This window comes from Balaenoptera physalus (assembly GCF_965194825.1).
Source record: "Balaenoptera physalus genome assembly, chromosome: 5".
NCBI classification, from domain to species: domain Eukaryota; kingdom Metazoa; phylum Chordata; class Mammalia; order Artiodactyla; family Balaenopteridae; genus Balaenoptera; species Balaenoptera physalus.
Window position 1 is genome coordinate 77035598 of NC_138884.1, and position 22579 is coordinate 77058176.

At 36.2% G+C, this 22579-nt stretch overlaps 1 protein-coding gene and 1 long non-coding RNA gene across 46 annotated transcripts in view; one reads left to right on the forward strand and one right to left on the reverse strand.

Annotated features, from left to right (window-relative positions):
• The window catches only part of FIP1L1 (factor interacting with PAPOLA and CPSF1), a 313257-nt gene extending 293056 nt beyond the window's left edge, over positions 1–20201 (reverse strand). For 3 of the 45 annotated variants that reach the window (XM_082462275.1, XM_082462306.1, XM_082462298.1), the window contains exons 1-9: positions 19851–20186; positions 18619–18663; positions 18476–18515; positions 14973–15030; positions 13755–13858; positions 9096–9160; positions 8444–8554; positions 7616–7746; positions 7256–7324 (exon numbers count right to left, since the gene is read on the reverse strand). In XM_082462275.1, coding sequence (XP_082318401.1) covers positions 7256–7324; positions 7616–7746; positions 8444–8554; positions 9096–9160; positions 13755–13858; positions 14973–15030; positions 18476–18515; positions 18619–18663; positions 19851–19935 — 708 coding nt within the window. In that variant the 5' untranslated portion in view covers positions 19936–20186. Of the gene's footprint in view, positions 1–7255; positions 7325–7615; positions 7747–8443; positions 8555–9095; positions 9161–13754; positions 13859–14972; positions 15031–18475; positions 18516–18618; positions 18664–19850 lie in introns of all 45 variants that reach the window. The other 42 variants (XM_082462278.1, XM_082462291.1, XM_082462265.1 and 39 more) reach the window with 30 other exon arrangements.
• LOC309661056 lies at positions 7–7029 on the forward strand. Its single transcript, XR_014263834.1, has 2 exons — positions 7–346; positions 378–7029. It is a non-coding gene; the product is annotated as an uncharacterized lncRNA (long non-coding RNA).
• Positions 20202–22579: the final 2378 nt, after the last annotated feature.

The following is a 22579-nucleotide window of genomic DNA, read 5'->3' on the forward strand; positions in this document are numbered from 1 at the left end:
CTTAAAAAAAAGGGTTATTAGCTTGTTTAATTCAACGGAACACTCAAACCTAATACAGTAAAGATGTTAAAATAAATTCATAACATTTGATTTGAAATTAAATATGAAGAATGCTTCGTTGCCCAGTATATAATAAAATTAAACTTATTTTAGAAGAGCATTAGGTGAAAGGCACCAAAGATGGATTATGGGACCAAAATGTTCCCAACTAGTAAAAAGTTCAAATTAATGTCACTTAAAAGTCCAATAAACTATAACTCTTAAGGACTTTCATAAATTCTCTCAGACCACTATAAATAAGTCCAAGATACTCAGTTAAGACTCCATGTTTCAGAGTTCAAGAAAGGCCTTAAAAAAAAAAAAAAAAAAAAAGAAAGGCCTTGAAGAATTCAGTATACCCAGAAGCCTGAAGTCAGTCATCTGTCTCCTTAATCCCTCTTCTCACTCTTTATGTTCACTTTCAAGCCAGTTATCCACTTACTTCATAATTTCTCCCATATCTGCCCATCCTTTGTGCTCCTGCCAGATCCTTTGAAGTATGGTCCAGTCATATTCCTTTAGACTGGTGAAAATCTTCTTTATGCTCTTTTGCTTTTATACTCACCTTCCTATCTTAAAAATCGTCATTAATTTATTAAATTTAAATAAAGTTCAAGTTGCCCTATACTTAAATAACATCACTAAATCTTAGGCCCTATTTAAATTCTACTGCCCCTGTTCAGTCTAAATTCAGCATCACTCTCCTTCCTTATGAGGCAAAGGCCAAGAGAATTCAGACACCTTGACTCTGATACATTCAAACCACTGATTCAATTCCAGAAACCATCTACCTCTCAAATAAACATTATGTGGAACTCATTTTCAAGTAAAATATTAATGTTAATACTAATTATATGAGGGATGATGAGGATCAGCACTAAGACAATGAGGATAGAAAGAAAGAAATAGATTTGTTAGACATTTGGCAGGTAAAACTGACCGAATGTGGTGACGGGAAATAAACATGATTTATTCATCAAACATTTACTGAATATCTATTATGTACTGGAAACTGAGACCACAGAGAGAAATACAACAAAATTCCAGACTGTGGGAAAAGACACACACAAACCACCAAAGCAATACAACAACTGTTATGAAAAAAATATCCCTGGGATAAAACATACTATGAGAACACAGAAGAAGAAATGCACTATTCTTCCTGGGGATGTAAGGAATACTCAGAGTTGACACTACGGTCTCAACTGTTCCCCTGAGCCCCAATAATTTATACCCAGCTTCTCACATGTCTTCTAAGCATCTCAAACTTACATGCAAAATAAAGCTACTAATTTCCCGCTATCCCCCAATCTGATCCTCTCCAAGTCTTCTTCCTATGAGTAAATGGCACCAAGTTGCTCAAGAAAATAAAAACAAAAACAAAAAAAACCTAGCAATGATCCAATACATATGAACAACCAATGTCAACTTTACCTTGACAATATATACCAAATTCAACCACTTATCATTCTGTCCACTCCTAAAACTCAGGTCAAACCCACCACCACAACTCATCTGTTCTACTATACTGTCTCTCTGCTTTGATCTTACCTCTCTAAAATCCATCCTCTGTACACAGCCAAAGCAATCTTATTAAAAATGTAAATCAGCTCATGTCTCTCCCCTGCTCAAAATTCTCCAATAGCTTTCCGACGCAAACAGAATAAAACCTAAACTTACCATGGCCTACAAGGATTTATGGTATGGGCCCTGCCTACCTCTCCAACTTTGTTTTCCTCTATTCCTCCCCAACTTACCTTAACTATGCCCAGTCACAATGGCCTTTCTTCTTGTCTTTTTAACAGGTAAGTTCCTCCTTTATGAGGGCTTTTGCACTAGATGTTCATTCTGCTTTAAAAGATCATCATGGCTCAAGTATTGTTCAAATGTCTCCTTGAAGTGGCCAATCCCAATCTCTATCATATTATCTCTATCATATCATTTCGCATTTTCCTCATAGAATTTCTCACATTATCTTAAGTCCTCTTACTTATTTTATGTTTATTGTCTGCCTGCTGCCACTATAGCATAGGATTTCTGAAGACATGGATGGCGTCCAGTTCAAATCTGTATCCTAAGTGCCTAAATACGTTGCCTGGCATGTAACGAGTGCTCAAATATATTTGCTATTTGATTGGCTTTGGGATTCAGCTTTAAATGTCACTTCTTTAAAGTCTTTCATACAACATGGAGTTTATATAATTTTTGGCACGATTATCTAATTACTACCTATCTTTCCCATTAAGTCAGATAAACTCTTAAGACCACAAAGTCTATGTCTATAATGCTTACCTCCCCTCTCCACCCAAACCTAAGACACTTCCTGACATAGACAATGTTCAATTAAAAGTTGGGATCTGGAGAGCAACTGGAACCCTAACACCGGAGCAGAGCAGCAAATCTGGTCTCACAGAAATGGAGCTCTACTGGGCACCAGAAGGCCTGGATTCTAGTCTCCGCTCTTGAGGCTTTGAGAAAGTCTTTAATCCTTCTATCCCTATTATCAAATACCAGTAACAACTACTCAGTCTATTTCACCAAGCTCTTGTGATGATCAGGTGAGATAATGGGAAACCACTTTATAAACATGGGGTATTAATGTTATTCTGCCAAAAACTACATAAACATGAATATCTCTGGAAAGGCAATTTAAAGAAAGTAATAAAGATAAAATAATATGTTAAATCTTAAAAATAAACAAACACGTAAGTAAACAAATGAATAATAAAAATTGGGAAGGAGGAAGGGAGAAGGGTTGGAAAGAAGTAGAAAGAGGGGCAAGAGATTATAAATTAAAGAGTAATTACAATAGGGGAAAAAGTGAGAAAAGGTATCAGGAAGACATGGTACATTTTCAAACATGTAAAAATTGCTTGTGTTTCCTAACTTAGTTTTCTTTTCTTGTTAATTTCTTCATAATATACTCATTGTAGTAAACAATTCTGAAAGTCTTCACCATTTTAGCAACCCTCCTAATCAACCTGCATTATCATTATCACTTTGTCTTCAGATGTTGCACTCAGCATTACATAGACTCAAAATTTGTTTAATCACAACATAATGAGATTATTTTTTCCACATGATCTAATATTTTAAGAAATGACTGTAAGACATTATGACTGATTTTATAAAAACAAATTATCAGATTTTTACCCAAATTATGCTGAAACTTATTTTGTAAAATTTCCTTCAACTGCCCTTCATAGCATTATTTATAAAAGTTTAATACTACAAAATAATATCTAAAAAGAAATTATTGTGAAACACCCAAATAATGGATTATGCAACTATTTATAAAGTGTTATTTATCAAAAAACTTTAATAACCTAGGAAAACATTTACATGTTAAGATGAAAAAAGAAAAAATAGAAAATCACATAAATTATTTATTACAATTTTGTTTCAACCCACAAGAACAAAAAGACTGGGAAGGCAACAAAAGTTAGGACTTTGAAAGCAGATGAAAAAATAGTAACTGAGCAGACCAAAGAATCTGAATCCTAAGTCAGCAATGAGAAAGCAAAGACATATTGATTTTCACAGCAAGACCCGCAAAGATTCAGGAATTGACAACTCTAGCTCCCAGAACATTTCAAGCAGCCAAGTATAAATATAAACCCTCTAGGCAGGATACTAGAATGTCTTCTCTGAAAACTCAGATTATCACAAAAAGAAAAAACAAAAAGATAAAAAACAAAGATAAAGATACTGACATCAGAGACTGTGAGAAAAACTTAGCCCTACAGTAAAGCCTACAATCAACAAGTTCTACCCACATGCACAGAGCTTCCAATCACCTTTTCAGTGGCCCCTTCTCTCGTGAGTTAATAATGGGCAAGGATCAACAAATACTTGAGAAAAGTCAAAGTCAGAAGCCAAAAACAACAAACTTAAAAGATGAACTTGTAGAAAACAGACCATGCACAAAAAGAAAACTTAACAGAAACAATCTATCATTAACATTAAGATCTTTTGAAAGATAGAGGGAGGAAAAAATACTGCATCACTGCATGCATGAATATGAATAGGCTAAAGTTAAATACTGAAAGAAAATCTTCTTGGGTATTCAAAAATACAATAGCAGAAATGAAAAAGTGAACAGAAGCATTCTAAGGCTGAAGAAATCTCCCAGATAATGGAAAACAAAGAGAAAGGAAAAGAGAAAAACTAAGAAAATTAAAGGAACCAGCATAAGAAGGTCCAATTTTTGAATAAGAGGTCCAAAAGGCAGATGAAAGCAGAGAAAAAGTAAAAAAAAATAATAATAACATAAGAAAATATCCCAGAAGTGAAGGATATGTACTTCCAGATTAAGAAGGTACAAATGAAAGCTTGGTACAATGGCTGATAACAGACCAAGACACATGCTTATGAAATTCACAACACTGGTGACAAAACTCATACATGCTTCCACAGAGGAAAAAAACACATCTATGCAGGTGTGCACCCATTCTCACTAGTCACTCCTCTCTTGCCCTCACCCCAAATTATGTAATTATACAACTGCTTTTGTACCCAACTGAGTGATTTTATTTTTATACTTATTAAATTTCATCTTTCATTTTGCTAAAAAATATATAAAAAATCTTTTATATTGAAGTATATAAAAAGACTTTAAGAATGTTAAAATGTTGATAAATCACTTGAGACACTGCCATAATAAACACATGGCAGTTCACTTGTACTATTCTATCTACTTGTTAGAATGTTTGAAAATTTACTTAATAAAAAGTAAAAAAAAAAAAAATTATTTTAAAGATGCTGATGAGTTGCCTGTCTCTCACTTGACTAAGGATGAAAAAATATCTTTGTAGTAGATATGAAAATAACTTAAATTTGGATTCTTAAATTTGTTCCTTTGTCCATCCACCAGTATCAGTCTGGGTCTTTCTTCATTTCGTACCTATAGTACTCCAACAGCTCCCTATCTAGTCTCTGTCTCCCTTTTTCCCTCTTACATTCTATAGCTTACCCTGGTACCAGTTCTCCTCTAAAAACCAGATTTGCTCATACTATTCTCCTACCCAAGAACTTTGAGATGGCTTCCTACTGCCCATATACATGTCTGCAAGCTAGTTTTAGATTAAGATCTTTCTCATCATTTCTACCATTTCCAGGCTTCTCTCCTCTGTCATCTACCCCAACTCTCCTTGAATGCTATCTGGTTTTGTTCACATTGCTCTCTCTGCCTACAATGTTCTATACTCCCCTGTCTCCTACTAATGAAAACTCACTCATTTTTCACTTATCACACCCCATTTGAATCCTTCTAGACTCTGCAATGCAGGATAACCCACTCTCTCCTCTGAACTCCCTACTGCATTTTGTCAAAACACCAACGTAACACTTGTCACAATACATCATTGTTATCAGTTCACATGTACACATCACTCAGATCATGAGCTCCTTGAATACAAAGACCCTCTTTTACTGTAGCATCTAGCACAGTGCTGGGCACACTGAAGGTACTCAGATACATCAAGAAAGCTGGACAAGCTTTTTTCCTTCTATCTCTTTCTCACCAATCCTACTGATTATAGTTCAAATGGTAGATAACTGGACAAGAGCTTGGACTTTATCCAACCATACCATACACTGCTGCCAGAAGACTGTTACTACAAGTCACTCTCCTGATCACTAACAGGCAGTAATTCCTCCAATTCATCTTTCTGGTTTCTAGGCTTTCTAAAATTAAACCACACTCTACAAAGCCATGTCTTCCGTTCTTCTCCAGAAAGAACTCTCTGATCCAATAAAGCTGATTTCTTAAATAATTTGACTATACCCGTCAAATTCAAGTCCTTATTCATTCAGAATTAAATAAATCAGAATGGAACAATGACCTCCTCTCACATGATAAAAAGAAGCTTCAAAATAATTTTTCTAGTAGACTGTATGTATATAACTTATAAACAATGGCTACCTTCAATAAGAGACCAGACTCTAGGAGTTTCTTTTTATCCTTTAGTTTTAGAAGTTTACTGCAAAAAGACAAAGTATAGAGGAGCTGGCAGTTTAAAAAGGCAGTTCTCATTTCTGTTGGAAGAAAATTAAAAGCACCATTGCAAACAAACTATTTCCTCATCAAGATAACTTTTCTAATTATTCATTGTAATCATGAAAAACAATATATTCCATGTCTCAATAAGTAGATATCACCAAAAAGAACTTGATGACCATTTAAAATAAGATAGACATCATCACACACTTTCAAAATATTTACAGCAGAACAAGAACCAAATACTTACCCAAAGTAGGATGTAAATTAAAATTAAATTCTCTATACAGAACTGTGTCCAGCAGAGCGGCTACATCTGCGGATATAGCACATGCATTGCATAAGGCAGTATTTTGGTGGACAGGGCTGTAGCCCCAAACGGGACACAGAGAAGTTCCTGCCCACAAAAGTTCCCTGGGTATATAACCCAATCTAAAAGTCACTCCCAGTCTTCATCCCAGTGTCACTCAACACAAGAATCAAGAATTAAGAATTAAGGTAAAGGAAGAAGAGTTTACAATCAGATTTTGAAAACAGTTTGTAGGTTGCTGTGTATCACACAAGTATGAAAATATATTATTATTCTTGGGACTGATCCTATGGAATGGAGAAGCCAGAAGTCAGACTTGATACCCAAGTGGTATCAACCTGCAAGTCCCTCATTAAACCTACTCCTTTTAATATTAATTTAAAAAATCAATGACTTTATCCTAATTTTGTTGAGTCTTTCTTGGCGACTGTCGAAGAACACCTAAGATTCTTGAGACATCTTAAACTGCAGAAGACATTACACCAAAGATTTCAGTCTCATACAGATAATAAGCAGTATGTCATCTACCTTACCATTTTTTAACAGAAAATTAGGACAAATAAGTCTCCAATTCTGATAAAGATTATAGCGGAATCTACAATGAGTGCTTAGCCTGTTGGCATGAACTTTTATATCCTACAAGCAAACACACACTTGACTCAAAATAAAATCACAACATATAGCAAGAATAGTTTTACTTTGCATTTGTTAGTATAATAGGCTATAATTCACATGCTTGCAAAAGTGGAGATAAAACAACAATCAGCAAATTTGTAAGTCACCAGGAAGCTGAAGGTTTGGAAAAAAGGTAGCTATTTCCACTTTAATCTTGTCCCTCGAGTAGTGGTATGGGAGCAGACTCAAGAACAAAAAATGAGAGCAACCAAGGATAATTTACTAAAATTCACCTTAAAAAGATTGAATCTGCCATCTTGGATCTCTGCACCTGGTGTAACTTCCATAGTACAGTCTTCGGCCTAAGTTAAATAACATATTCCCCATTAAGATACCACATAATTTTTAATTGATAGGCCACATAAAGACAAACCAGCTGTGGCTAGACTGTGAATTGAAACTAAAAACATCAGATAATCATTAATATGAAACTCTGAAAGGGAAGGAAGGGAAAAAAAACAAACATGGTAAAATGGAATTTTTAAACTATCATATAGCATTTAACCACCTTTATAGGGAAAAACTGATGTATTTAGGGAGCAAAACTGGGATGGTAGAAAAGGCTGGGGTATTTTGGAATATCTACTAATTACCGTAATTTTATTTGTAGTAGAGGTAACTGGTATAACTTCCAGTCCCATTCGTATCCTCTTTTGTTTTTCACAGTAAGCTTTCCAGGTATCTTCATTAAACCCATAATTAAAATAATCAGAAAGATCAGCACCTAAAGATAAAACACACTTTTAGTGTACAAATATTTCAATTCTATTTTTATGCAGCACATAAAATATAATAAACTGTAAAAATAAATTTAGAGTTTTATTAGTCTCATCTTCTAATTTTACCAATTCTCCCAATCACTACCATAAAGCAACAGGACTATACAAATTTTTGGTCAAAATTACTCTTTAGAAATGGCATTATAGGGTAAGCTGGGACAAAGTGAGAGAGTGGCACAGACATATATACACTACCAAATGTAACATAGCTAGCTAGTGGGAAGCAGCCGCATAGCACAGGGAGATCAGCTCATGCTCTGTGACCACCTAGAGGGGTGGGATAGGGAGGGTGAGAGGGAGGGAGATGCAAGAGGGAAGAGATAAGGGGACATATGTATATGTATAACTGATTCACTTTGTTATAAAGCAGAAACACACCATTGCAAAGCAATTATACTCCAATAAAGATGTTAAAAAAAAAAAGAATTGGCATTATAATAAAACAATATGCAAGTCTACTTTTATACAATGCTAGGCCACCTGTAAGATTTAATAATACAGGTTCATTATTACTCATGTGCTTAAGATAATGAAAATTACATTTAAAAAATAATATTCTAAATTGATGCTGAAAAAAAACTTTTCTAATAATTGTTTAGACTAAAAATCTTCTGAAACTGATATAATCCACAATAATCTTACCAGGTTTACGCCATGGTTTATCTTCAAAAGAATCCAAATCTACCTCTAAAAGTGGCACTCCATTAATGCTTCCAGGTGCATCAAGATCTACTCCTTTGACTTTCGTTCCTACTTTAGAAAATTACAAAATGGTGAAGGAACTATATTAATAAGAAGCTGAGAGATACCACAGACAAACAGAAAACAATGACACCTTTTTACTACTATCAGCACTAAATATGGCCAAGATTCCAAACAGAGTAGTAATGGTTACCACAAATAAAAAGTGAGGTCAAAGTTTATGGTGTAGCTATAAGATAAAACAGAGAGATTAGAGACTTTTTGTTTATAATAAGGGATTCCTGTACCAAGAAGTTAACTTCCATGTTTTACATCATTGTCTCTGTACAGTCTGTGAGCTGTAAGAAAGGGTTGTAGAACCAAAAAACAACGGCAACAACAAAAAAAACCACACACACATGACAGGAACCATGTGACCCACACAGCCTAAACCATTCATTATCTAGCCATTTACAGAAAAGTGCCCATTCTATGATATATGGTCAAAAACTGCTCTTTTTAATTGAGCTGTACTAGCTATTAAAATCTATTCATGACCTATTCAGATATATGCCCTATTTTCTATTGATGTAACTGCAAATACAAATTTTACCTGTAGTTCCATAAACTCTTCCTCCTGTCTTGATGTTAAGATTTACAGGTGCTGTACCATAACTCCTAAAAGCAAAATTTAAAAAATTATCCTGAGATGCTTAAACAAAAGCAGCAATATATTCAATATGTACACATAAATTATATATCCACATATTAACTAGATAGACTGACACTAACTCAAACATTTTAGAAAATGTTTTAAACTAATTTAAAAAGTCTGTCACTTGCTTAATAAAAGATAAAAACAAATATTTTTTAAAAGTCTGACTAATTTTCCATCTCAAAAACGTACCTGCGATTAACTCAATATCCCACTCTAACAAACTTTCGAGAAATGTGGCTGGGAAGGGAAGAATAGTTTATATGCCTTGTTTTCACTTCCTTGCCTCCCAGTCATCCAACTGGACTTGTGAAAACTCACAGCTTCTGGTCTGCCTAACAATTTCCATCTTTTGTCTCCAATGTATTAAATTTATGAGACCTAGGTTATTCTGCTTAAAAAAATAAGGATATATTCAATAAAATATTCAAATAATTGTATAAAGAGCCACTACTATAAATGCAAGAAGTATGAAGGAGCCTAAAATAAATTGGTATTGTCAAGTTGTACTATCATTACCAACTTGAAAGGTTTAATCATCTCATTGACTAATTCTCTAATAAATGCTTAAGCTCCAACAATACATCACATATAGTTCTAAGCCAAGGAGAGAAAATGAGGAGCTGGACAAATATGGTTCCTGCCCCATGATGCTTACATTTCAACAAGCTAAATTCAGCACAGCCAAAGCACTCTGAGATATCTATATATGATGTACAAAAGTCCTAGCTGTTTGAAAGTCAAAATACAAAAACCAAGGACTGTCTCCAAATGGTCCTCTTACAGAACTGCTAAAGGATAAACCAAAACAGTATTTATAAAAGGTTTACCATAGTTCATTAAATGAACTTCTTTGCTTCCCACCCAGCTACTTTCCTTCCTTCCCCATTCTGCCCTTTAAAACATTACTTTTCTTTTTTAATGCCTCCAAGCCTTCACATTCATTGTGTGTAAAGAACCTTAGCTGTCTGGAAAATTGCACTTAAGTAAATCTGATACCGTTCAATAGCACCTACCATGAGGTCTCAGGATTCTCTAGGGGCTAGATCCTATATACTTGGATGTCTACAAAAACTTAAAAATAAATGTATCAAAAAATTTTATCTTAACCTGCTCCTCCCACCTGACCCATATATGGTAATACACTGCTATATACACACTGAACTACTCTAGAAAGCTCCAAGTCACTGAATCCTTTGTCTCCCTTTCCATCTACAACCAACCCATTACCCATGTTATTTCCATTTATTACTCACTCAGATATATCGAATTCTTCCATCTATCCCTATATTACTGCTGCTGGTTTAGTTTGGACTACCATCCCATCTGGATGATTACTTCAAATCTATTAACTAAGTTCCATCTAGTCCATCTCAACTACTACTGCTAGAGTTATATTTTCAAACAGTGTGCCCTGCCTAAAAACCTTTAAGGGCTCCATGATGACACAGCAAAAACATCCTAACTCCCCTCTTCTGTGGTTTCAAGCGTCCTCTCTCATCTACCTTATCCTCCAGTCTTGTGGTTCGTCTAAGTCATGCTTCCACTACATCTAAGTAGTTTCCTCTGCCAAAATCATCAGTCCTCTTCCTTCTGTCTCGAGAATTATTCAAGCAAATTCATATATTACCTCCTCTAGGATCTTCTCTTCAACACATGCAGACTTTCAGCAACTGTCCTCTCAAAGCTTTCAAATCACCCTGTACATGTTTCTATTCAAGCACTTACACTGCAAGGAAAGTATCTGCTCACATGTCTATCTTCCTCACTACTTTTGATAAATAAGGACAGTTGATATTCCCATCATCAATTATTAGAGTGCCAAACAAACTGCCTTTAAAAAGTGTTAATGAATGAGCGGCTGAATTTCAAAGATACAGCTAAGAAACCACTCCTCTATACAAGGTAAATTATTCCTACCCTAAGATTTGATTTTCCTCATACCTTACTTACAGATACAATAAGCTCTGTAACAAAAGTATGTCACCTAAAAAAAATTCTAGTCTTTAACTTCTAACACCTTATAATAAACCAATTTAGTATTGTTCCTTGAAAACAATTTGCTCTTTAAATTTGCCTCTGAAATGCTGTGCACAAAGTAAATAATCATCAAATTTTATTTTCTCCCTGGCTTTCTTTCAGTTTTCAATGGATATATCTTGAGATATTAAGGTTAAACAAGCTTTATACGCTTCAGAAAGATCTGTAACTTACTTTGAAATGCATAAAAAATACAAAATAAGGGGACTTCTCTGGTGGCACAGTGGTTAAGACTCCGCACTCCCAACGCAGGGGGCCCTGGTTCGATCCCTGGTCAGGGAACTAGATCCCACATGCAAGCCGCAACTAAGTCTTCGCATCCCACAACTAAGGAGCCCATGTGCCGCAACTAAGAAGCGGGCAAGCCGCAACTAAGACCCAGCACAACTAACTAACTAAATAAATAAAAATTTTTAAAAATACGAAATAAAAAAGATGGATTGATGAGTGGGTGGAGGCATGGAGATAGGTAGGTAGGTAGGTAGATAGATAGGTGATAAAGCAAACACAGCAATATGTAAATCGTATAATCCAGGTGATGAGTAAATAAATGGGTGTTCACATCAATTCCTTAAACTTCGAGTGTTTGAAAATTTTCATAATCAAATGTTGAGAAAAAAAGTTCAAAGACAATTGTGTTAACACGCAGTCAATTTAGTGAATAAACACTTACTAAATACTTACTATATTTAAGGCAATGTAAGGAATAGGAAAATTCATAAACCACTCAAAGAATTTAGAATCTAAAGGTAATAAACACGTGCAAACATAATTCAATCCATGAAACTGGAAATTGTTATAAGAAATAAAGTTCAGATAAAGTACTATGGGAGCCTATATGTATTTAATATTTGCATGCAAGTCCCACCCCAAAATTGGTCATATTAATAAAAAGTAATCACCATTTGCTTTAATTGTTCTGTACTTCAAAATACAAATAATTTTATATTAAATATAAGTATTTACTAAATATGCAATTGATTATTATAGTATTATGTTAAAGTGTTCCTTCTGCATAATGCAGACGGATAAAGGCCTATTAGCATAAAGGCTTACTAATATCATAGCTCTACACTAATTATTTACTGTAAGTGGGGATGAGGAGAACATCAAGAGTTATCCTAACTTGAATAATTTAGTCTCTTCTCAAACCTGCTCCCTAAAAAAGTTGCTAGGGTCTTAAAATTACATCAGCAGTCATTATTATAATGCAAAACTGATTATGACAACTGAATTACCTTTAAGCTTCTTGAAATAACTTTTGAAAAAATTTCTCTACTTTAGAAATAAAATATTCAAAAGGATTTATGTATATATTGGTTCATTTCAGATAAGGCTGCTTAATGAACTATAGTGCAATTAAGGAAAAATTTACTTTATATTCCCAACGCACTAGTACCACATCATACATCCAATCTGAAAATAGAGAAAACATCAACTCATATTCTACCACCATAACAAAATCACAATCTGTACTTTATTCCCTCCCAATCTTTCTGTAAGATTCTTTATGTGCTCAATGAGTCAATGACAGTCCATTCACTTGATCCAGCTTTACAGACTATAAACTTTGAGACAATCTATTGGCATAAATAGCATACAGGATAATTAACCACTTGAAAAATACACTATGAAAAGCAAAAAGAAATACTTTTGATATTGTTTTTATCGGACAAAAAAATTAAAAACCTAAACTGAACTCTGGATAAGTAATAAAATGTAAGAACAATATAGATGTAAACAGCAATTTAAGGTTTTCTAATTCTAATTAAAGAATCTGGGGGCTTCCCTGGTGGTCCAGCGGTTAAGAATCCGCCTTCCAATGCAAGGGATGCAGGTTGGATCCCTGGTAGGGGAACTAAGATCCCACATGCCACAGGGCAACTAAGCCCCGTGCACCGCTACTGAGCCCGCACGCTGCAACTAGAGAAGCCCTTGCTCCAAAACTAGAGAAGCCCGCGCGCTGCAAAGAAGAGCCCATGCGCCACAACGAAAAGATCCTGCGTGCCGCAACTAAGATCTAACGCAGCCAAGTAAACAAATAAATTTTTTTAAAAAAATAATCTGTATCACTCAATTCATTTGTAAAAACACTTCAATATCAGGAATCAAAAACTGCTGCTGCTTCCACGTAACTTTACCTAATTAACTTTATGTTTAAGAAAAAAATATTTTCATGGTGAAATTCCTTTTAGTCATGAGATATATTGATACTTGACATATAACACTGTATTAATTTTAGGTAAACAACATAATGATTAGATATATATATAAACTGCCAAAATGATTACAATAAGTTTAGTTAACATCCATCACCAAAGATAGTTACAAATACATTTTTTCGTGTCAACAGATTTTACCTACGTCTTAGCAACTCATCACGTGAAATTTTAACGAGTTCTTTCATATCATGGTAAGATGAAAAAATGTAAAAACACTGGAATCAACCACTAATTGTTTGATACAGACACAGTACCTTTGATTTAAGCACACAGCTGTTACTTGAAAATAACTTACCCATACTGTGGTGCGCCCGTTTTAATGTCTCCTATGGTGACATGAACGTCATCCTCATCATCATCACTGTCGCTATCACTATCGTCTTCAGTCTCTGTCACTTTCTATATCAACATAAACAACCACAAAATACACTCAATAATCCATTTCAACGTCTGATATGAGTCACCGAAAAGGTAACCATTTTGCATTTTTTGAGCTAATTCTAGAGGAAGAAGTTATAGTGCTACAACTTACTTCAACTCATTTACAGCTCTGATGTTTTGCATGATAAAAAGGGATAAGAATGTGAAGTAAAACCTTTTTTCAACATTGTCTTTTTGTAAATAACACCACATGTATTTTTTCCTACTATTTATAACTGCTCCTCTTGCAAAAAGGATCTAAGGCAATGTACTAAAATACCTAGAAAATAAATTTTTTAAAAATATTTGAGGAATTCTTAGCAAAAAGAACATGAAGAGGAAAACAACTAATTTTAAGGGTCACAGTGTCATCGTTAAAAGCACCAAATAGTTAAAAAGTAGCTCACTTATTCTTGACATTCATGTACACATAGAAAAGGCCCTGCATGCAAATGATTGAGGGAATACTTTGTTTCTATGAGTAAAACTAGGGACATTTATGAAGGCTTTATTTTGGCTCTACAAGGCTGTTCTGTGCTTAGTCACATAATAGTAAATTTAAAAAGTAGATCACCAAGGCTAAGTACTTTTTGTATACAAGTTCAAGCTTGCAGAATAACAATTTCCTTCTTTTTACAGGATTAAAATGTTAAAATTCTCATGGGACCAATGATTTGTTCACCCCCCCCCACCAAAACATCACTTTTAACAGGCATGAGGTCAGACTGTCACTTATATAAAAAATAATTTTTGCTAAAAAACTTGACAAACTTGGGTTGAAAGACTCAATGTTTGCTTTGAAAACCAGGTTCACTATGATCTATCTAATTGACCTATGACCACTGGGTTCCTTGGTAGCAATAAACATCAAGCCTTTGCACATGCCCCATTTCATCTGAACTCTCCTCCCACTATTTCTTCTCATGGTTACACTTTTTTGACGGCACCAGATGACACAGGAGATATAAAAGGGGCCCGATCATGCAAAATACTGGCAGTCATGTTAAATTTTGGTTTTCTTCCTAAGTGAATGGGAAGCTATTGATAAAGATTTTAAACAGATAAGTAACCAGATCTCAAAGCCTTATGTTACCGGTTTAGGTACGCCATTTTCAGGAGTTTCATCTTCAATTCCCGATGGAGGATTAGCACTACAAACAACAAAAATAAGTACACAACTGGTATTACTTTACTGAAGTACAGACGGAGCATACTAGTATTTTTAATCTATGTCTGATAGTTTCCTGAAATTACTGTCTCCACCAGAGACGAAAAAAGATGGTAAAAACTGCCTGTCCTATTCTGCTATTCCTAATGCCCAACATAAAACGTGTACACTCAACACTGGAAGTAGAATGGAATTGCCTCCACAATTTGTTAATGATGCCAAATTTGCAATTTGAAGGTGGGATATAAGTTGAGTTTTTACATTTTTAAAATATGCATCATACTTAATCAATTTTATTTATCCTAAAACTACACTGAACATCAAAGTATTCTAGGAATTGCCAAGGGCTATGTAACACACACAGTTTCCTCTTTCCCCTGGTGCCCAAGGAACTCAGATGTGCGGTATGATGACGTTAACCCAGTACTGAGTTAACACACACGCTTCCTCCTAGTTTTCTGTTTTATCAGTCTTATTGGACATATGTCCTTTGTTATATAAAAAACAAATTTTAAAATTTAAAAAAAAGTTTATTTTCACGTAAGACTGCCTTCCAATTTGACACTAAGGAGCTCCAGACCTAATTTTGATGCATTAAAAAATAATTACTTTTTTAAAGCCAGTTAATACTTGAATTTGCCCTGTTACAACAAAATTGACATATAACAATAAACACTTATTTTCAAGAGACTCAAGCGTATGGCCATTAACCATGAAATAAAACTTCTAATACCATGGTGCAATTGGTTCCTTATATTTTTAATAATTATGAGTTTGAAAGTGGGAATTAACCATTAACCTCATTTTATAGATAAAGAAATTGAAATACAAGGCAACTGACAATTACTTAGTAGCAATTCTAGGAAAACCGTCCAGATGTTGATATAGTTCAAAGCTCTTTTCACTGGGTTTCTGCTAATCTCTTCTAAACCTCACTTTTTGTCAAGCAGTTTCTATATAAACCAATTTAATCTCTATAGTGGTATTCTGTAACACAATCTCCAGACAAAACAAAATGAAGGACAAAACCTGAAAACTTATCTGTTAAATTTTCATAGTTCTACTGCTTGACCCCCCCAAAAAATTGCAATTATAATTATTCAGTACATTTCTCAGATATAAGCTGAGCTTGTTCTTTATGTCACAAAACAGTATGTTTAGCCACAACTTGGATATAAAACAAGACAGAGACAGCACAGTGCAGTGGTTAAGAACAGTTTTAACGATGGGCCAATCACAAAGAAGCTGGGGAAAACTCTAATGGCAAAGACTCGGCTCAGTTAGGGCAACGAAGTAGGTACTGCACTGGATAGTAAAACACAAGTTTGGCAGAGCTCTCTTCCCCAACAGACTTTTAAAAGTTTTAATTCTCTATCACCATTAAAACACTAGAAACATGATAAAATTATAAGCTTTATCTACAAAAATAACATTTTAAGGGTAGATCTTTTCCTTTGGATGAAATAAACTTAATAGCTTTCCAAATAAAGTGTTAATAAGGAATATGAAGACATTCTGACAGTGATAGGGAACGGAGAAGGGTTCCTCTCCAATCAATTTAATCAAGCTGTGTATTGAGGAATATTTAATCAGAAAATAAGCTTCAAGAATTGCAGCCAAGAACTAATATTAACAAAGTAAAATAAAAATTAGTTCACAAAAATGTGTATCTGATTGTTATCATTAATTTCTTGATCAACTGAAAAACAGGGTATGAAGAAATATTACTTTCGTAACTATTAAACTACACAAATCCCAACTCTGTGGTTAACTGAGAGCAGGGTTAGGAACTGGGTTGGATATATCCATTTCAAAACTAAATGACAAGGGCTTCCCTAGTGGTCCAGTGGTTAAGACGCCAAGCTTCCACTGCAGAGGGTGGGGGTTCGATCCCAGGGGGATGTTCCGCATGCCACCAGAGGCGGACAAAAACAAAAAACCCTAAATGACAAGATTTCAGATGATATAGCAATGAATAAAAGAAAAAACAAAACAAATAAATAAATAAATCTTCCAACATAGGGGTATTTTTAAGCGAGGGACAATAATCTCAGCACTCCCTGAGCTGTTTCCACTTCTCACTTCTTCCCTCCATTAACTTTAAAAAATCACAGCTTTGAGATACAATTCATATACCACACAATCCACTCATTTGACGTGTACAACTGAAAGGTTTTTAAGTACGTTTACAGAATAGTGTATGTATGTATGTATCTATCTATCTAATTCCAGAACATTTTCATCACCTCAAAAAGAAACGTTATATATTTGTAGTCGCTCTCCATTTTCCCCTGTCCTTGTAACTACTACGTTCTGTCACTTTGGATGTACCTATTGTGTACATCTAATATAATAAGAAATACAATATGCAGTTCTTTGTGACCGGCTTCTTTCATTTAGTATGTTTTCAAGGTTCATCCATGTTCTAACACATATCAGTACTTCATTTCTCTTTACTGCCAAATAGTATTTCACTGTATGGATATACCACTTTTCTAAATCTATCCATTTGATGGACACTTGGGTTATTTCCATTTTTGGGCTATTATGAATAATGCTGCTATATATGGTAGCTCTACGTTTAACCTTTAGAGGAACTATCAGACTGTTTTCCATAATAGTTGCACCATTTTACAATCCTACCATCAGTGTATAAGGGTTCCAATTTCTCTGTATCTTCACAAGCACCTGTTAACTATCTGTCTCTTTGATTACAGCCATCCTAGTGGGTGTGAAGTCATATTTCCTCCTCTTTTAAACCCAAATATTATTTAAAAGTCCTTTTTGTAATCACGCCTCCCCCATTATAAGACACTAAGGCATGTGCTCAGTGATGTCAGAATATCCATGTACTTGTATCCATGAGCTATTCTGAAATTTAGAATAAGTTTCTGGCTCCCTGATATGTTCTGTAAATGATACTCAGACCTTTCTAGTAATCTAACAAAGGCAATCAATCTTATAACAAATTCATTAATTCCACTTCGGATTTTAAATAAATACGAAACACTGAAATTATAACCACAATGCACTACACCATCAAAAATATTAAGTTGTAGAAGTAGTTACCCAAGGAATTCTTTATTTTTAAAAAATTTTTAAGTTAAAACTTTTTTTCTTAGTTGTCTGATGGTTATACTGTATACTCCACTACTGAGCTCATTTAAGAGTACAAAGTTACTTAATAGTGAAAAATATCCAAACCCTTACTTCAAAAACATTTTGTCCCCTGGGCTACTAGCAAATAAATAGAATTGGTATAAGATTACGTCCTGAAATAGTAATAAAACGATAAAGGACTCAGTGTCTTGCTATCTTTGTCAAAATGTAATCAAGCCAATGATGATAACGAAATAATTCTGACAATTTGTTGACAGGACCACTGTACCGCACAATCTGCATAAGCATCGACAAGAAATTTCACTAACCTGGCATTTTCTTCTTCTGGCCTTTCAACTTCATTTTCATCTACCAAAAAAAATACATAAATAAATAAATAAAATTAACAAACAAACCACTCTTAAAGAAACCAGTATTATGAAAATCTGAAGTGATCATCACAAGCACTAACCTAGGTCCTTTGCCAAATCACTGTGCACATGCACGTCCCATGGGCCTATAAGCACATCCAAAGTTAGATCACCTTATAATGACTTAACAAGATATGTCTTTTATGAAAAATAAAAAAATAAAAAAAATCAGACTTTACTTCTATAAAAATAAACTTAAGAAGTATTAAAGATTTCTAGACCTTTGTAAAAGAAACCCTACACATTTACATTTCAAACAGTACTACGAATGCTAAATCTTGCCGCCAAAGATAACGTATTTTACAAGTTTATCAAAATCAAAGTTTGTCGAAGTCACATCATCAAGGAGCTGCGTGGTGCCCAAACGTGCACTTTTACTAAACTATCCTAAAGACAATCAAGAATACGCATTTTAGGCAAGGAACAAACATTAACTTTCAAATCTAGTACCGGCAACAGACAAGAAGGGGCTGTGACTTCATGGAAGTTAAAAGCCAGATGTCAAACAACTCCCTTTCAAGGGGGAAGTAAAAGATGCAGTAAATTTATTTTATGAAAAAGATATACACGAGGTGATACTGAAAACCATAAGCCTAAGGGACATGAGGTACTTCTACGTGGGTTAAAACGCAGTCTCTTAAAAAAGAAAAACTTCACCTTAATACAGGAGACATTCGGGGTTTTCTTTATGGGCCATAATGTATTCCATCTCTTTCTTTCTCTCTCTCCCTTTAATTAATTATTTTTAAAGCACGACTTTCACACAAGGAGGTACCCTTGCAGGTGCATTCCATACAAACTGACCATCAAGAAACAAGACGTTAGTTTTACAGCATCAACTTTATTTAGCTATTATTACAGAATGACTGTTCCTGGGACAGGAAGGGCATCCCACAGTCAAGGGGCAAGAAGAGACACACCAACACAGCTTAGAATCGATATAAGAAAACAAGAGGAATGAGCACAGAGGCGAGGCGGCCGAGAAGCCCGGGAGGAGTGGACGGCGACGCTGGGGGCCCGGCCCCTGGTCCCCTGCCCAGCGGGGTCCCAGCCGCCACCGGGTGGGTGCGTGTTGGGGGCGTGGGCTGGGCAGGAGGAGGCAAGGGGGGCGGGGGACGCACACGCCGCGCTCGGCCTAAGTCAGGCCGCATGAGGCTCCATGCAAGAGGCCCCAGGCGGCGGCGTGAGGGCCCCAGGACGCCGGCCGTTTGCGGGCCGGGAAGGGAGGCCTGAGAGAACCCGGGAGAGAGAGAAGGGACAGAAAGTTCCGTACCGCCATAGAGCCACTCTTCCTCCTCATCCCCTCCGGTCCCGCCGCTCAGCTCCGACACTAGGCGCTCGACCTCGCCGGCCGACATGGCCGCCCCGAGCACAACTTAAAGGCGGCGATCAACAGTCCCCTCCAACCCCTTCCCCAGCCTCGCTGCCCGGGGTCTCGAGAGGGGCGCGAACCCCCGGCGAGCGAACGAAGAAGGCGCGAGACTCAAATCCCGGGTAGATGGCCCGGCGGCGGAGGCGGCAAAGAACACGACTCCGGCGCCGCGCCGCCCGCGCCCGCGCACGCGCAGCAGCACCCAAGCAGCACGGAGTCTCTAGGTGGCTTCGCTTCCGCGGCGGCAGCCACCTGAGCCTGGTTGCGCCTGCGCACCGTAGTTGGCCCCGCCCCCACGGGATCTCGCTTGCCTTTTAGCGTGGCTTTCTCCCGTGACGTCCTACGTAGGCTACGATTCCCCTCCCCCAATGTTCCTTCTGATAACCTGTATTGCTTTTGCTGGAGAGTGCGCCGTTGTTACTTTCTGCATGCGATGCTTGCTTTCTCGTTTTGTTTTGCTTTTTTTAAATCTTCCGGAAGGCCTTGTTTCATTCTTTACTTGTTGCATCAGACTTGATACAGAATCGTTGCCTTATCAGTCCCTGTTTCTCATTAGAGAAGAAATCATAATTCATACCCACTTTACTGAAAAATTAATCTTAACAGCAAACAAAAGCCAAACTAAAAAATGAATAATGCATTCTCTTTGTCAAAAAGTCAAAGACCTTCTCATCCACTACCCTCCTTTCCAGAAGTAGCCCTTGTTTTTCTGTTTCATGTGCAGCATTATGAACTTTTATACATATTTGCTACACGTGTGTTGTTTTGGTGAAAGAACCTGAGATTAATGAGTCTTAAAGGTATGTATCATTGTGTAGATTTTTTTATTTGATTGGTTGGTTTGGTTTTTTTTTTTTTTCCTCAGCAGTGTCTTGGAGGTCCTTTCCATATTTGTGTATGTCAAACTATGTTCATTTTTTAAGGGCTTCATCGTATTTTTTCGTTTATTTATTTAACAATTATTGAATATCTGCTGTTTAAGAACTAGGGAAATAAAAGTATGAGTAAAACACAGCCCCTGCCCTTGGAGAGCTCTCAATTTATTGAGAAAGGCAGAAGGGTGGTAAACAATTAACTCTCCTACAAGGGAAAAGCAGGTCTTAATAGAAGCACAAAGTGTTTTTATACCACCAATGCCACACCATCTCATGCTATTTAAACAAATCATGTGGTTTTAATCTCCCTAACCTTTGAACATTCCTCTATTGCTATTCTCAGTCTCCCTTATCTGAAGAGGATAATCCCTTGCGTATTTCTAAAGTCTGTTGAAATATAGTCAACTTTTGAAATCTTTCCTGAACCCCATTTCTTTATTTATTCTATAAATACTTATGGAGGGCCTACCAAGTGCCAAGGACTCTTCTAAACTATGTAGATTCAGCAATGAGTAAAACAAAGTCCTTCCTCTCGTGAAGCTTTCATTCTAATGAAAGGGAGACAGACAATAAACATATAAATGTACAGTATGTCAGATAGTGATAAGGATTATAAAGTAGGGTAAGCAGGAAAGGGGGACCCCGAGCAAAGTGATGAAGAGGGATAGGATGCAATTTTATATCAAGTGGTCGGGGAAAGCCACTCTAATGAGGTGGTACAAAAGTAGAGACCTGAATGGAGAGAAGTAAACCGTTGTGAATTTCTGGGAGAAGCCCTATCAGAAGGAGAGAATAGGAAGTGCAAAGACCCTGAGGCAGAAGCATACTTGGAGCATTCAAAGAACCCCAAATGTAGCTGGAGTGGAGTGAGGGAGAGAGGGGATATATAGATGAGATTAGAGTTATTCTGGAGTGGGTAGTGCAGAGCTAATCATTCCTTTCTGCACACTATGCTGATTCCGTGGCATGTGTCTATCACATCATATAGTAATTATTTGACTACATATCTGTTTTCCTAAGACTCTTCACCAAATCCTCCCTCAAACAGGGCATCTTCTTATATGTCGTTCTAATTCCTGGTGTGGTGCCTAGCACTTAGGAGATCTTCTTGGCCTCTACTGACAGTAACGAAGTGAAGATTTTACATTCTGCTCGAGAGTGTCATAAGGCAATCACTCACAGTCCTGTCTGTTTATGTTTCTATTTATCATTCTATGAGTCTGTAATGACCTTTGGTGGTTTCATGGGAGAACCAACTGCCTTTTGCTGAGGAGCCTCTTTCTCCTTTCAGCTGCCTAAAATGAGCTTGTCTTTCAAGGCATTACTTAAACTGAACTGAAGAATTGATGAATAATAATTGATGCATCAGAATCGCCTTCATGGTGGAGGTAGCATTTGAGCTAAGCTTTGAAAATGAAGATTTTCACAAGCAGAGAAGCCCATAAATCACTAATAACCACTCTTAAAAAACCTCTTCCTTCCTTGCTTCCAAACTGAGTTCTTTGCCTGGATGGACTTCCTTAGTTAAAGGTATCTTTATCTCCCACCAGGGGAGACTTCAAAGATAGGTAGCTTGAAGATATTATATAAAATTATGACCTTATCAAACTACGATACTCCATATATTCTGATGATATTTGTTTTCCATTGTGTGTGTGTGTATGTGTGTCTGTGTTGGTGTGTGTGAGAGAGATCTGCTGGTTCTTCGCAAAAAAAAAAAAAAGCCAAAAAGAGGGCTTCCCTGGTGGCGCAGTG